Genomic DNA, 15,038 nt, shown 5'->3' with positions numbered 1-15,038 from the left:
TAATAAGGAGATCATGTTAAGAGGATTAAGAAGAAGAAAAAACTAATGTCATGAAAGTGGTAGAATGCTCTTGGTATATATATATCCACAAAATTTATTAGGTGAATCTCCCGCCTAAATACAAAAAACTCCAACAGCTGCAACAACACATGGAAACAAGGTTGAACAAAACATAAACCTGTGGCTTGGCTAAAAGAAGCACATCACGATGAATAACAGAACATGAAAACCTATCCATCTAAATTTGTATGTAAAAAAAATAAAGAACATGAACAATTTCACAAAAACTAGCAGTAGAGTCATCTACCTCCAATAAATATGGTTTCCATCAATATATATGAAATTTTAATTTGTCACATTGCCTAGTGATACAAACCCTCAAGTGACCAAGTCTTTGTAAATTTCACGGGACCAAGTAGACAACAAAGCTAACAATAGCTGAGATGTTATTGCAGAATAACCTACTCAAACCCTTAACTAGCACTCACTCTAAATAAATTAACAAAAACACCATCCATATGAGATGCAATGTCATCCTCTCTAAGCCACACAGAACTTACTGAAAAATTATTTAATGATATAAAAAACTAGGAGCTCAGGAAAATTAACTCTCAAACACAATTCCACCAGTGAATGAAACAAGACTCTCCACATAAACGATAGCTCGCCTTGGCATGAATATTTTTGGATACCCCGTGCGTTGAAGAATCTTAATTTCTTGAGAACCAATGTTATACAAGACCAATGTCTGATTTTCATCAACCAGAAGAATCTCCTCATTCCCAAGAAGTTGTAGTGGCCTCTGAATTCCTAACAGGTGTCCTACAACAAGTTGTTTGGTCCAAGAATCCTCGACCCCATATTCACGCATCACCCATATATCGATGTATTCATTGATACCATAAACAATACAAGCAAGGCAATCATTGAATACAGCAAGAGTTTTATTTGGAAAAAACATATCTGGAAACCTTATAATTTGAAAAACCTCATGGCTCATGTCAAAGGACAGAATTATGTGATGATCATAACTATCCCCGGGTTCGCTGTTGAGGAAACCAATCCAATGATGAACTCCATTAAAGTATATTTCATTACAACAAGAATGCAGCTTAATGTTGTTATGATGAATAGGGGTGCCAAATATTTGGGTCCAGCACTCAGCCCTTAGGGAGTAAACATAAAAAGCATTGCAGTAGCGTGTGATTGAATTTTCCGCAGATTTCTTCTTATGTTCGACAACTCGAACCACCTTGTAGTCATTAGAATTTTGATCAAAGCCAAATGCAAAATATAATCCTGATAGAGCATCAGGAGGACAATTAGGAGATTGGGTATAGGGAATAATTTTACCTTTTCTGATAGCTGGATTCCATAAGATAAAGCCATAGTGGCCTCTCAATATACCAGCAATGCAAATAATGCCGTTGATGCAAGCAAACATCTTGGTATAAACTGTGAGCAAGCGACCCATGCTGTCCCCCTTGAAGTCCAAAACGCGGACTCCTCCTCCTTCATCAGGATGAGATTGCAGGAGGTATTGAAGATCCTCAATTTTGTCGAGGCCCTCGACCAAAATACTTGGATTTTTTGTTTTGGTTTGATGGTGGCGGAGGTGTTTGGCAATGAAAGTTGGGTTTTGGACAAGAGTAGACCATGACTTTTGAACGCACCTGAAACGTAATAGCGATTTAACTGGAAGCCTTACCAGGATCTCTTCCAACAACTCTTCCGGTAATGAAGGTAAATTATTATTGGAGCTTAACCTTAATCTGCAACTTCTCCATCTCCGCCCCCACCTCCACTTCGCACTCGAATTCGACATTATCGACTGAGTCATTGAAAACTCTAATTTTGAAATCCCTACTACCTTTTACTCCGTATATATAGTAAGACACTCCTTTACTCCCTCCCTAGTCGGCTAGTCCGTTGGGTCGGCCATTGATATTTTTATTTGCAGTACGACTTACCCTTTTTATCATAGAGTGGACCCGGCCGAGTCCAACTATTGTGTAAGTAAATGGAGGCCCAATTATGTCTTCAAAAGTTTAATCTATAACTATCTACTATGTCTCATCCATATTCTTACATTATCTCTCGCATAATATGGAACATAGTTATGGCCCAATTATGTATTCATTATGTAACACTGCCTCCTTGGAGCTAAGAGTTAAAACAGAACCATTTGTAGCTTATTTCGAGCAACTACGGCTTATTTTTACAAAACTGAAATCGACATCGCACATGTGAAACAAGTAATTCACAAAAAGAGGAAAAAGATCACATACCAAAATCAGAGAATTTCCTCCTCAGGATGTGAAGGAAGTCGACATACTCTTGCGTTCCTTCATCCGTCTTGTGAAGCTGCAACACCAAAGGCCGCCTGTGCCAATCCCTGCAACAGTCAAAGCAAGTCCAAATACCACAAATTCATCACAATTAGCAAAATAACAAAAAAGAAAAAGAAAATTAAAAAAATATATATGTATAAACGATTATTATTATTTTTTTTTTTTTTTGAAACACGAATGAGAATCCATAAAAGAACTAACCTGATCCTCTTGGAAGAAAGTCAAGCCCTACAATACTCTCCAACACCAATGATTTTCCCGAACTCTGCACTCATTTCAAACCATAAACCAATCAGACCAAAAATTCAGCTCAAATCTTTTACTTTTCCTTAATAATAAACTTGAAATCTCTATCTCTCTCTATCCCCCTCCCCCTCCCGCAAATGAAAACTTTGACTTTTTCAAATGAACTCATCTTCTCTCTCTAGAAAATCAGTCCAGACTCCTAAACTTTCTCTGCGTCAAAATTCTCTCTCTATCTCTAAACTTTCACCTTCTCTTGCAAAGAGTATCTGCTCCGGTCTCTCTAATTAACAGTAACTTTTATGATTTCCTTATTTTCTTTTTCATATACACCTTCTATCAAATATTTTATCTTTTTTCTATGTTATTAAAATATTATTTCTTTATTATTTTTTTAATCTTTTTTAATCTTCATTCTATATTTTTTAACCTTCCAACAGTAATATTTTTAAATTTTTCAATAATGTTTTTTAACAAATATCAGTGACCACTTGTTACGATGATATACTGAACTATAAGATCATCTCATTTTAATGAGAAGTGTTAAGTTTATAATATTTTTATAATAATTTGACGAAAGAATTATATGTTGTAAGTTGTTACTAGTTTTAATTTGAATTCACTACTGAAATTATTTTTTTACTCACCAATATTAGCTAATAACAATCAATCACTTAAAATTTATTGTGAAAATATTGTGGTAACATTTCTCAATTTTGATTTCTTTTTCTTTGTTTTATTTTTCATCCATACGTTGTTTCTTCTTCTTTTTTCTCCTCCACACACTAATACCCACTCTCCTCTTTATCTTCAACTTTTTCACTTTTGTTTTTATTTTTCTACTTCACTCCTGATAGGCCAAAAACGAATTAACCCCTTGTGATGAATTAATTGATTAATTAGCCAAGTTTATTAATTAATCAGATTAACATGCAAATGCATGGTAGTACAAACAATCACCAATAAACTAAGTATGCAGCGGAAAATAAATTGACACAGTGATTTGTTTACGAATGGGGAAAACCAACACAGCAAAAACCCCATCGAGTGATTTTAAGGTCACCATTTCTAGGAATCCACTGTTATCACAATAAGCAGTTACAAGTAAAGGAATCTCAGTACCTTATACCAACCTACAGTTGAACCCTTACCCCAATACCCAATTGGACTTGTTCTGTAGTGACAATCTCTCCTTGTAATGCACGGCTCCCAGTACGTGACTAACTAATTGCGCGGATCCCAGTACGTGACTCCAATCACCAACTAGAGAAGGTTGTTGGTTGCAAAGTTCTTTAGTTCATCTAGACGATGAAGATCGAGAAGCTCCTTGGTTACAAAACCCTACAGTGCACAAACACAACAGCTTCTTCACAAGAAAGATGAACTAGGACAAATTTTGTCTCCGGTCACAATTTGCTTGAATAAACTTTGCTTGAACAAATTTTGCTCAACACTTGTGCAACTTGTTCCACACTTGTGCAACTTGTTCCACCTTTGACGGTCCTTAAAATAATCATTTTATATGTTTAAGGTTGTGAGAAAAGAAAACTCAAACATACAATCACGGATTGGAGTCAAAACAGAACTAAAATTCTGTTTTTCATAAACCTCGACAGATACCTATTTGTCAAGCTACTATCAAGCTACGGGCTTCAACGGCTCTTCAAGGCTCGATAGATGGCTAGTTGTCGAGCTTTAATGAACAACACTTTTTGCACTTGAATTTTGGACGGACTTGCATGGTTTTAACACTTGATCTTGAAACAAGGTTTCTTGAAATATTAACCACATCCTAGATCTATCCAAATACAAGTAAAATGCGTTTTGTCAAAGGATTAGTCACATAAAATAGTGACATATGTTTCTAACAAGTGAATCACATATGTCCTAACAACTCCAAAACACTTCACTTTTATTCTTGTTTTTCTACTTCTTGTACTCGTGACAGTACATGGTTAATTTCTCACCACATACCTCTTGCATAATTTATAACTCCACAGACCATCACAGACCAAAGTTCATAATATGAAAAATTTCATTTGAGAGAGAAAGCCGATGGAGAACAAAAACCAGATGGGTCTCCCTCTTTTTTTTTTTTTTTTTTTTTTTTTTTTTTCCTTTTTATTGTTCTGATTTCATTTGGTTTATGAGAAAAATTGTTTTTGTGTTTGGATTGTATTCTGCGTTTTGTAGCCGTTGAGATAAAGAAGAGAGAAAGAGAGTGAGGAAAAAGAGAAATGGAGGAAAGGGGAAAAAATCATTTTTTATTCAACTGGGTGATTATTTAGGGAATAATAATGTTTAGAGTTGCTACAGTAATTACTACAGTGCTCTCTTCTTCACGAGAGCTCTTGTAGCAACTCTAAAAAAGACTTTAGAGTTAGAGAGGCTGTTTTTTGTGTGTTTACTCTCCAAAATTGATTTTAGAAAACCTATTGGATTGAGATGCTCTAATAGATTGAGGTGTGCTTTGTGTAATGATGACAATAAGGCTAAAGGGATTAAATAAATAAATAACCTAAGCTTTGATTTATATTTAGTCAATTTAGGTTTCACAAGTAATGAATTCAATTACGCGGGACTTGAATGGATTGTTCAAGGTCCAAAACCCATTCATTTAAAGTAATAACTAATTTTCTGAATTCTCTTAATATACATTATATAAATATAGATTATTATTTTTTTTAAAAAAAAATTGGATAGGATGTGTGTGTCTAGGAAGCATTCCAAGCCAACATTTGTGCGTTTTGCTAAAATCATGTGGGTCCCATGGCACCGTTCACGGGCCCACAAAAGTCATTCAAACACAAATTTCAATATAAATTTGGGTCCCACAGCACTATTCACACATTTAAAAATTATTTTGTTACAGTATTTTCAGTTTTCAGTAAATAAGTGGTATCCAAACACACTCTTAGTATTAGCATCTTTATGAAAAATAAGCATTTGGTCTTCATTAGTGAATTTGGAAATTTTGTTGAATTCTAGCTGGTATTTGAAGTTTTTAAAGCATTATTGACATGTCCTGTTTATGGGAATTTAGGGTTACCCTGCCTACTATCAACTGGGTTAATACTTAAAAGCCTCTATTTGAAGCTCAACTTTTTATTAGCGACTTAGATAGAATGAACATGTTTTATTTTTCAATGGGTTTACTCTGACCTGTTTGTTTTGAAAGGAACTATAGTCTGAGCTGGACTTTCTTACTCTAGAAATTATTGTCCAGCTGTTATGCTTGCCTCTGTTAATATGGGGTTACTTTATGCTGAAGCTGTCAAGTGACTCCCAAATCAAGGAATGTGATTTTCTTTAAAAAGAAAGAGAAAAAAATAGTGGTCCAACACAGGTTGCCAAGGGTATTTTTATAGAGGAAATTTATCTTTTGAATAAGGTTTTGTGGGATTCAGCTCCAATTTTGGGTAATATGTTTAATGAAACTGGTTTGGTATTTTACTTATACCTAGTCAATGGTTGTGTTGCATGCTAAATATTGAAGCACTGCTTTCCATGTGTTCCGTGGTAGACTAAGTACTCTGTTTTAAGATTTTATAAAGATACTGTCGGTCAAAATTTGCTTACCTTTCATAAGCCATGCCTGGAGGCAAAGGGTAATCTAGTCTATTCTAGCAATTATAATTTATATCTGGTTTTGTCTTTTATTCCTTGAGATTGAAAAGACTTTAGAAAATGGGATGGATAAGTAATTCATCAAAAAAGGAAAAAAAAAAGAAAAAAGAATTTATCACAATGTTGGGCTTTAATCATAGTTTCTTCCTTAAGGACCTTGTATATATTTGGTCGCATAATTTGTGACCAGACTAGATAACCTTTTTAGTTTTTTAGTTTTTCAGGCTTTGTCTAATGCTTAATTTAATATTTTAAAACATGCCAATGTGCTCTAGCTTAAACGGCATTTCCATCTCTCATAAAAATGGATGGAGGATGAGGTCATGGGTTCAAAACCCACTAGGTGCTTGTAAATTACCAATAAAAAAAACCTTTATAGTTTAAAGCACATTATTTTGTAAGGATTTCCAGAATTATTTTCAACTTGATTGCCTATTCAAATTTACTTTTGCCTACTGTGGGGATTGGCATGAGTTTAGACTTCTCCTCCTTGACTTGCTAGTATCAACATTCTTTAATGTATAAAGATTTCTTTGACATTGTTTATTACCTTCTATATCTAAGAGGAAAATGATGTTGGAGCTAATATTTTGCCTTCTGAGTTTTCCGTACAGCCCTTGTTTGCAAGGAGATTCAGGATGAGACTGATAGAATAACCGGGAAGACAAAACAGATTTCTCCTGTTCCTATCCATCTTAGTATCTGTGCTCCAAATTTCAAAACAGATTTCTCCTGTTCCTAGACAAAAAGATTTCTCCTTATTACTTTTCTTTCAAATTTATTAGACACGTTATTTTGGGTTACTTTCTTTTTAAAATGTCTTTGGGAGTTTTAGTTGCAATTATTGCTCCATTCAGACTGCATATATGATTTTCATTTGTCATTTGTGGCAAGTTATGCTATGTTGTATTAATCTGGCGAGGATAAGGAAGGGCTTAAGGAAAAAGAAGATTAAATATACAAAAATTCAAGAATTGTGGTCTAGTTTTGATGTTGGACCTTAGCATCTTTGATAAGTTATTTTAGTTATTAATATTGCATCTTTTAGGTTGAGAAGCTGCTGGATCAGTGTTAATTAAGTTCTATTAGAATAAGGGTAATTTAGTAATTTCAAGAAATCTGGAATGTGCTATCCTTGGCCATACCAAAGGCCTATGAGTCTTATTTTATGTTTACGTATTATTAAATCTTTTATTTAATTATTATTAATATTCCTATTTATTCTAGGAATTGGTTATTTAGAGTCAAAGTTTTACTAGGAAAAGGATAACAATAGCCTTTTTGTAGTCGTGCTATTTCAGAATATAATGATTGATTAACAAAATTCACTAGCTTATTTTAAGCTTTGTTTGTGTGATGCCAAGGAACTCTAGGTGTGATGCTTAGTAAGACCTAGGCATGATTCGTAGTGTTTTATTTATGTTATTTTTATTTTTATTTTTGTTTATTCCCTGTTTCAGCCCCGAAACAGTTGTCAACATCCATTCTTTTCTAACCTAAACTCTTAAACATCAATCCTTATTCAAGGATTTATCAAGAAACCTAGTATAGTATTGAATTTCTTAACGGTCCTACAACATAATCACCAGTGCTAGATATACTTCCGCAGAATATGTTTTGCTTCATCTGGAAAAGCCATGCTTTTTGCAATATAATCTTAATTTGTTTGTATGCATGACATTTTATGATGCTTGTGTGATACCAATTCTTTGCAATTTTAAGCACAGCCAGTATTTTTTTTCCTTCAATATTAGTTAATTGCCTTGGCATAATTTTAATCTGAAAAGAAGTTATAGTTTGACTGAAAAATTAGATGTTTACTTCTCCCTAACAATCCAAAAAGCTGATGCAAAATGCACTAATGTGTATAAATATTATCTTATGCATGAAAAACAACTAGTCTCTGCAATAGTTGCTTGAGAAGAAACATTGTATATATGTATTTGTCACTTGAGTAAGGATGTTTAGCAGTAGTTTGAATTGTGAAATCTCACTATTTAGCTTCTCTTTGCAGATTAGGTGTGCGTTTGGGAAGCTGATGCAAACGCATGTTTTGCATTTTAGCTTTTTTTTTTTTTTTTTGAGCCAAAATGTTTGACTTTTCCTGTGAATAGTGCACGGTGTGCACTGTTTACGAACCCACAAATTTCACTTTTCAACAATTTTTTCATTAAAAATGGGTCCTACGGTATTATTCACACATTTAAAAATTATTTTACTATAGTGTTTTTCCGTTTTTAGTTTTCAGTTTTCAATTATATCCAAACGGACGATATCATTTAACAAAATCATTTAATGGTTTCTTCGTCATTGGCTCCCATGTGCATGGTGTATTTTGCATTTATTAAAGGAAAGGAAGAAAAAAAAAAGTTAGATGGGAAAGAAAGATAGACAACAAATTGGTTTCTGTGGGTTTTGAGGAGTGTGTGATTTCTAAAGATTTGCATTGGTGCAATCCTGAGTATTGTGTGTGATCTCTAAAGAATAACTATTGGTTATAATACCCGGGACATTATTTTCACGTATTTGATGTGTTTCTTGCTTGCACTTAAATTTCATTTGCTCCTAATGTCTTATACTGGGTAATGTTGCATGGCATGAAGTTTGAATGAATAGTTGATATAATTCTATTCCCCATGTTTTAATATATTTTTTAACACTTATTCTTGTTTTCCTTCATTTGGCAGTTGTCAACTTATCCCTGATTGATCTACCGGGTTTAGCAAAAGTTGCTGTTGGTATGTTCTGTACTTGATTAAACTTCTAGATTATATAATGATTATTTTCCATTCATTAACTAAGATAGTTGTTCCTTTTTTTCCTCTTTCCAGAGGGACAACCTGATAGTATTGTTGAAGATATTGAAAATATGGTTCGAACTTATTTTGAGAAGGTAATGGGACTTTCCCCCCTCAAAAAGGGTACATCAATGTGTAATGACTAATGAGTGGAAGACCCTTTCATTTTGGTGATCTTTTCAGTGCCACAGTTTACTCTACCCTTTTCATTCTTTTAAGAACCCTAGCCGGTAACAATTCCCCCCTTTTCCCTCCAATTTAACAAAGTCAATTTTATTAAATATGAGAATATGGTGCTTCATATATTGAGGTCTAATTTTTCCGTGACATCATGAACAATGGAACTTCATGGGTATCAGTGAAAGTAGTTTTTGAGATATTAATGAATCCCATTGGACACTAAGCATATTTTGCTGATTTCTTAGGCACATCTTAAGGAACACTTAGTGCCATATTGATAGGTTCATTTGAAAACATGATTGTTATAGGCAAAACTACAAATTACACACTTTAAATTTGACCCTTTTTTTTTAATTCAATCCTCTATATTTCATTATTTTTCTCCATTCCTACCCTTTAACTTTAATCTGTTTTCAGCTAATGAACTCTAGCTCAACAAGCAATTCCTCCCATATAGGTGCTGGTCTTATTGTCTAGTTCCAATCTCTTGTTGGTTTTAGTTTATTTATTTAAACTTTCCAAAATGATGTTGTTTTGGTAAACTTAGGGTCTATTTGAGAACAGCTTATTTAACTAACTTTTTGCTAAAAGTACTGTTAATCAAGGTAAAATTTAGCTAGCAAAAATAGTTTAGTGGGACTTTGGCCGGCCCAAGGCCTAGGTAATTTAGGCCTAGGCCTAAGGCCCCATCAAATAAAAAATTCCCTTAGGGAAAAAGACCCCACTTCCCATGGTTAAAGGCCAAATTTTTATAAAATTATATATATTTTTTAAAGGTTGTGCGTTTTCTTTTATTAGTGATGTTAAGAATATTACAAATTTTACTATTGACTTACGACTTACAAATTGCTATGCTACTAATTACAAAAAAAAGTGATTCAAACATTCATTAGTTAAATTGATGAAGTTCATCATTGAGAGTCAATGTCACATTATATTTTGAACATTTTATATTGCTTTTAGTGCATTTTTCCTTTTCATTTTTATTAAGACTCTAAAAGTACGAGAACAATTGAACCCTAAGCCAATTAAACCCTAAAATGTTTCAAAAAAAAAAAATTGCGAATGTGTTAAATCGTCAATTATATATTAATCTCCCCTAATAGTTTGAGAGTTGAGACTTTCATTTTTGTAAACTGATATCTTACAAAGCCTCACACCAAATAATATCTACATTTCTCTCTCTCTCAAAAACAAGATATAATATTAAAAATTAAATTACAACTTTACTTAACTATGCATCGTCATATATCCAAAATAAAGTATCTTTTTTAATCGTAGTATATTTCTATTTTTATTTTATTAATATTTATGGTTCAACTATGATATTCAATTCTCTATATGAAATTAACATTAGTTTAGTTGATATCATTCATAAAATTATGTATTTAATGTACCAAATTAACCTTGATTTGATTAAAATTAAATAATTTTGTTTAATTAATATTTGCATATTCAAGGCCCCGCATAAATTTTTCACCTTAGGCCCAAATTATGTTGGGCTGCTTTTGAGTGGGACTCATGAATAGTACCAAAAAATGCAGTGGAACTTATGAATAGTAGCAAAAATAAGCAGAATAGTAACAAAAATAAGCTGACTTTAAACTCTAATCCCAAACGTAACCTTAGTGTCTGCTTGAGAACAGCTTATTTAGCTAAAACTAAAAACTTTTTGCTAAAAATACTGTAGATAAAGCTAAACACTAGCTGAAATAGTATACTGGAACCTATGAATACTATCAAAAAGTGTAATAAAACCCATAAATAGTAGCAAAAATAAGCTAAATTGTAAAAGAAAATGGCATTTTTCAACCAATACCAAATGCAACCTTAGTGGTGAAGATTCACCGTAAGTGGATGGAAGGACTATGATGGAAACAAATGGAATTTAAAGGACTGAAACGAGAAAAAAAAAATTGAAACATAAAGGACTAAATTGAAACTAGGTCAATGGGTGTAATTTGTAACTTAGTCTTAATTATATTTATGATTGTCACATGTTTTGGATCGTTGTTATGTTCATGTAGGATTTGATTATCAGAATGAGCAGTTCTTGATCTATCAACATTGTTTATATATCATGTAGCTATCGCACTCTGGATTTGTGATCTTATTCTATAAGCTTTTTACATTTTTATGCTTAAAAGAACCGTATATGTATGGGTGAGGGGATAATAATGAACAATGGCGACGCCACGTTATGTTCAGGGTGTTCCCAGGAACACCCTGAACTTGGAAAAAAAAAATTATACATATTAATTAAATATTTTTTATTTGCTTATCCTTTAAAAAAAAAAATTAGGAACACCCTCAGTAAAAAATTTAGGAACACCCTCAATAAATTTTTTTTTTATTTGTTCTACTTTCAAGCCCAAAAAAAATTGTAACAGAACAAGATACAAGCCCACAGATTCTCAAAAAGAAGGCAACGGACGGCAAGCCCAACATCAAGCACACGACAAGCCCAACAGATGGTAGCAAACCCAATAACCCATGGATTCTAAAAAAAAAAAAAAAAAAAAAAAAAAAAAAACCCTAAACCTAATATACTGAAATCAGATCAGGCCTCAAACAGAACCCAAATTAAAAACTCTCTCTCTGTCTCTATCTCTAAAAAAAATCTGGAACTTTTCGAAAACCCAAATTGAAAAAGAAAGAAGCAAAAGGGTCTCCCTCTGTGTCACACTCACTTGGGAGTGGGAGCGGTGCCGAGGAGGCTGGCATTTTGGAGCTCAATTTCTGTGAGTTGTTGGTCACGGTCCATCTTAATGATGAGTGGCACAGCCAGGATCAGGAAGGTGGTGTCGGCGATCCACACCGCCTTGCTAGTGCTACGGAGGAGCTTCTTGGACATGACGGCGGCTTCAGAGGCAGCACGCTTGGCGTGGATGACGATGGACGACTGGGATACGTTGCGGTTGGCCTTGGGTCACTCGCTTTTTCCCTTGAGACGACCAACGGAATGGACGGAAAAGGAGATCGCCAGATCTCACTAAGTGCTGGACCCCACGGTGGTCCACGGAGACAGAGTCACTCCTTTCTCTGATCTGTCGGAGGAGGAGTTGTACACAGGTGTGACTAAGACTCTCTCTCTCTCTAAGACTTTGAAATGTGATGGTCATTTGCCTGTTGTTTTGCCTTTTGCTTAGTTTACTTTATAAATTTCTTTATAAATTTTTATTAAGTTTTGCCCTATTTTTGGAGTTATCCGATGGTGTATTTATTAATATTTGCACTGTGTTGGTGTGGTGTTGGTGAGATAAATTAATTGACTTTTAGTGTTAGTGTTGGTGTTGTGCTTTTAGTGAGATACAATTAATTGGCTTTATTTGATTGGTTTTAGTCTTGTGATTGGGGCCATGGGGCATTGGAATTGGGGGGTGGATGGGGGCATGGGGTCGGGGTAAATGCACATGGGTCTGTGGGTGTGTGCTAGTGCAGCAGTATATCTAATAAATAATTATTTAATTAACCAATAATTAATTGGAGGAAGCAACTAATAAAAAATAATTAATAATTTAATTAATCAATACATTATAAAAGATAAATAAATTAAATTATGTTACTATATTAGGCTAAACAACAAATAATAATTTTATAATTAATGAAATAACAATATAACAGATTATAGTTTATAAAAGACAAACAAATTAATGAAACAATTAAACAATAATAATTAATAATTTTATTAATATTTCAAATGAACTTATAGTTTATTGTTTATTCTTTTGCTAGAATTATGAACAAGTATTTGATAAAAAAACCACGTATCCAAGATTTATCTCCTGTGCAAAATTCATCTTCATCTATTAAGCGAATTCGTGTTGACTTTAAATTAGAAATTCTTAAGGAACACCCTGAAAAAAAATCCTGGAGTCGCCGAATAACAAATTCTTGGATTGTCTCAACTATAATTGTTGCATGATGTACAATAAAACTAATTGTTTCTTCTTTGGATCCTTGTTCTGCAATTTGTTTTTATCTGCCGAATTTTTTAATAGTTTTCCCTTCTCTCTCATTCTCTCTCTCCCCCTCCAGGCAAGCCTTTCTGTCCTCAATTAGAGCCCAATGCCTTCTGTTATTGTCTCGAGTTAATTTTCTGTCCTCTGGTTTTTGCAGCCTAATTGTATCATACTCGCAATATCTTCGGCCAACCAAGATGTTGCGACATCAGATGCTATCGAACTTGCTAGGGAAGTGGATGTTACGGGTATGTTTATGCTCTTTTTGCAGAACTCTTGACTTGTTGCTTTGTTTAGCTTTCCCAGTTTCCCTTATGAATCATGTATGTAAATTGCACAGGAGAGAGGACATTTGGTGTGTTGACAAAGTTGGATTTGATGGACAAAGGAACTAATGCATTGGATGTAAGATCTCTCTCTACTCCCTTTGTCTCTTTGTTTGTGTGAATAACCCCACCTTTATAAATGGACTTTGTTGATCAGGTATAGCTTAACTTTTAATTATTATCTAATTTATTTGCATTTAACTCTCAAAGTGATTAGGGTTAACATTTCATTGGGTTGAATTGTATTCAGAGTAGAACCGTTTTTTAGCGTATACATTTTTCCCCTTTCTTGAGAAATGTTCGTTAAAACTTTGCTATAACATTTTAATTTTGCTGCATTTCCTGTGCATTTTCTTGGTTCAAAATTTCTTTGAAAAATATAAATGTCCTAATATGTTTATTTTCTTTGCCTCTTACATACTTTATATGCTCTCAGGTTATTGAAGGAAGGTCGTATCATTTGCATCATCCTTGGGTTGGAATTTTTAACTGTTCCCAGGCTGACATCAATAAAAATGTTGACATATCAGTTGCGAGGTGCAAGGAGTGGGAGTACTTTGCAACCAGTCCTGACTCTGGATGACTCTGGACACTTGGCCAGTAAAATGGGTTCAGAGTGTCTTGCAAAACTTCTCTCAAAGGTTTTTTCTTGTGCATCTTTCTTGCAAATTAAGATGATGTTTGTATAGGATATTAAACTGATGTTGTGATCTTGATTCTAGCACTTGGAGTCTATAATTTGGGCTCAGATTTCAAGTATAACATCTCTAATTAATAAAAGCATTGAGGAACTTGAGTCGGAGATGGATCATCATGGTAGACCTATTGCCGTTGATGCTGGCGTGAGTGGCTTGAAGCTGTTGTAAATTATTATTTAATTTTTTTTGTGTGTAAAGAAGATGCTATTTGTGCTCTCCTTAACTGAGGTGTGATGTTTTAGGACCATTTGTACACTATCTTGGAACTTTGCCATGCATTCGACCGGATTTTCAAGGAGCATTTGGAGGGAGTGTAAAACATCTTTCAGCTTCTCTTCCAACCATAATCTTTCATGGTTTTTCCAGCTTCAGCTAGATTTGCCACTAAGTTTTAATTGTGATTGCAATGCCTATAATAATACTGCGTGTCTTTGGAATTTTTTTTTTTTCCTTTTTAAAATTAGGTGGCCTGGAGGTGATCAAATTTATGGAGTCTCTGACAACCACTGCTTTAAGGAAGCTTCCATTTGATAGGCATCTTTCACGGTATTACACAGTTGGTTAACAGTTTTATATGCTTTTAACTTCTTTTTTTCCGAGTATGATTTTTAGTTATTATAGACTGTTTATTAGAATTTTTTTTTGTTATCAGTTGTAAGTTAACATTGTGTATCACCTGTGCCTATAGTTATGAGGTGATAGTTTATAAAGTTATTTTGCCTTTTGCAACTAATTAGTTTTCCAAAAATAAATACAAATATTTTAGAAGTCATTGCTAGTGATGCAATATTACCTACCTTTAATGAAGATATCTCAATTTATGAAAATCCTCAACCAAAATTTTTCATAAAGA

General features: G+C 33.7%; 2 protein-coding genes and 1 pseudogene across 4 annotated transcripts in view; 2 read left to right on the top strand and 1 right to left on the bottom strand.

Annotated features, from left to right (window-relative positions):
* The window catches only part of LOC126695990 (probable sugar phosphate/phosphate translocator At1g06470), an 89,963-nt gene that overhangs the window by 30,435 nt on the left and 44,490 nt on the right, over window positions 1-15,038 (top strand). The gene's annotated exons all lie outside the window — the stretch shown is intronic.
* Window positions 305-15,038, bottom strand: part of LOC126695991 (F-box/kelch-repeat protein At3g06240-like) — a 64,001-nt gene continuing 49,267 nt past the window's right edge. The window contains exons 1-3 of one of the 2 annotated variants that reach the window (XM_050392784.1): window positions 2,553-2,889; window positions 2,289-2,395; window positions 305-1,673 (exon numbers count right to left, since the gene is read on the bottom strand). In XM_050392784.1, the coding sequence (XP_050248741.1) occupies window positions 605-1,474 (870 nt within the window). In that variant the 5' untranslated portion in view covers window positions 1,475-1,673; window positions 2,289-2,395; window positions 2,553-2,889 and the 3' untranslated portion in view covers window positions 305-604. Of the gene's footprint in view, window positions 1,788-2,288; window positions 2,396-2,552; window positions 2,890-15,038 lie in introns of those variants that run through there. The other variant, XM_050392783.1, reaches the window with a different exon arrangement.
* Window positions 6,480-14,750, top strand: LOC126694002 (phragmoplastin DRP1E-like; annotated as a pseudogene).

This window comes from Quercus robur, chromosome 8 (genome assembly GCF_932294415.1).
Source record: "Quercus robur chromosome 8, dhQueRobu3.1, whole genome shotgun sequence".
Taxonomy (NCBI): Eukaryota; Viridiplantae; Streptophyta; class Magnoliopsida; order Fagales; family Fagaceae; genus Quercus; species Quercus robur.
The sequence above is the reverse complement of the archived record's forward strand: the minus strand, read 5'-3'. Positions and strand labels throughout refer to the sequence as shown.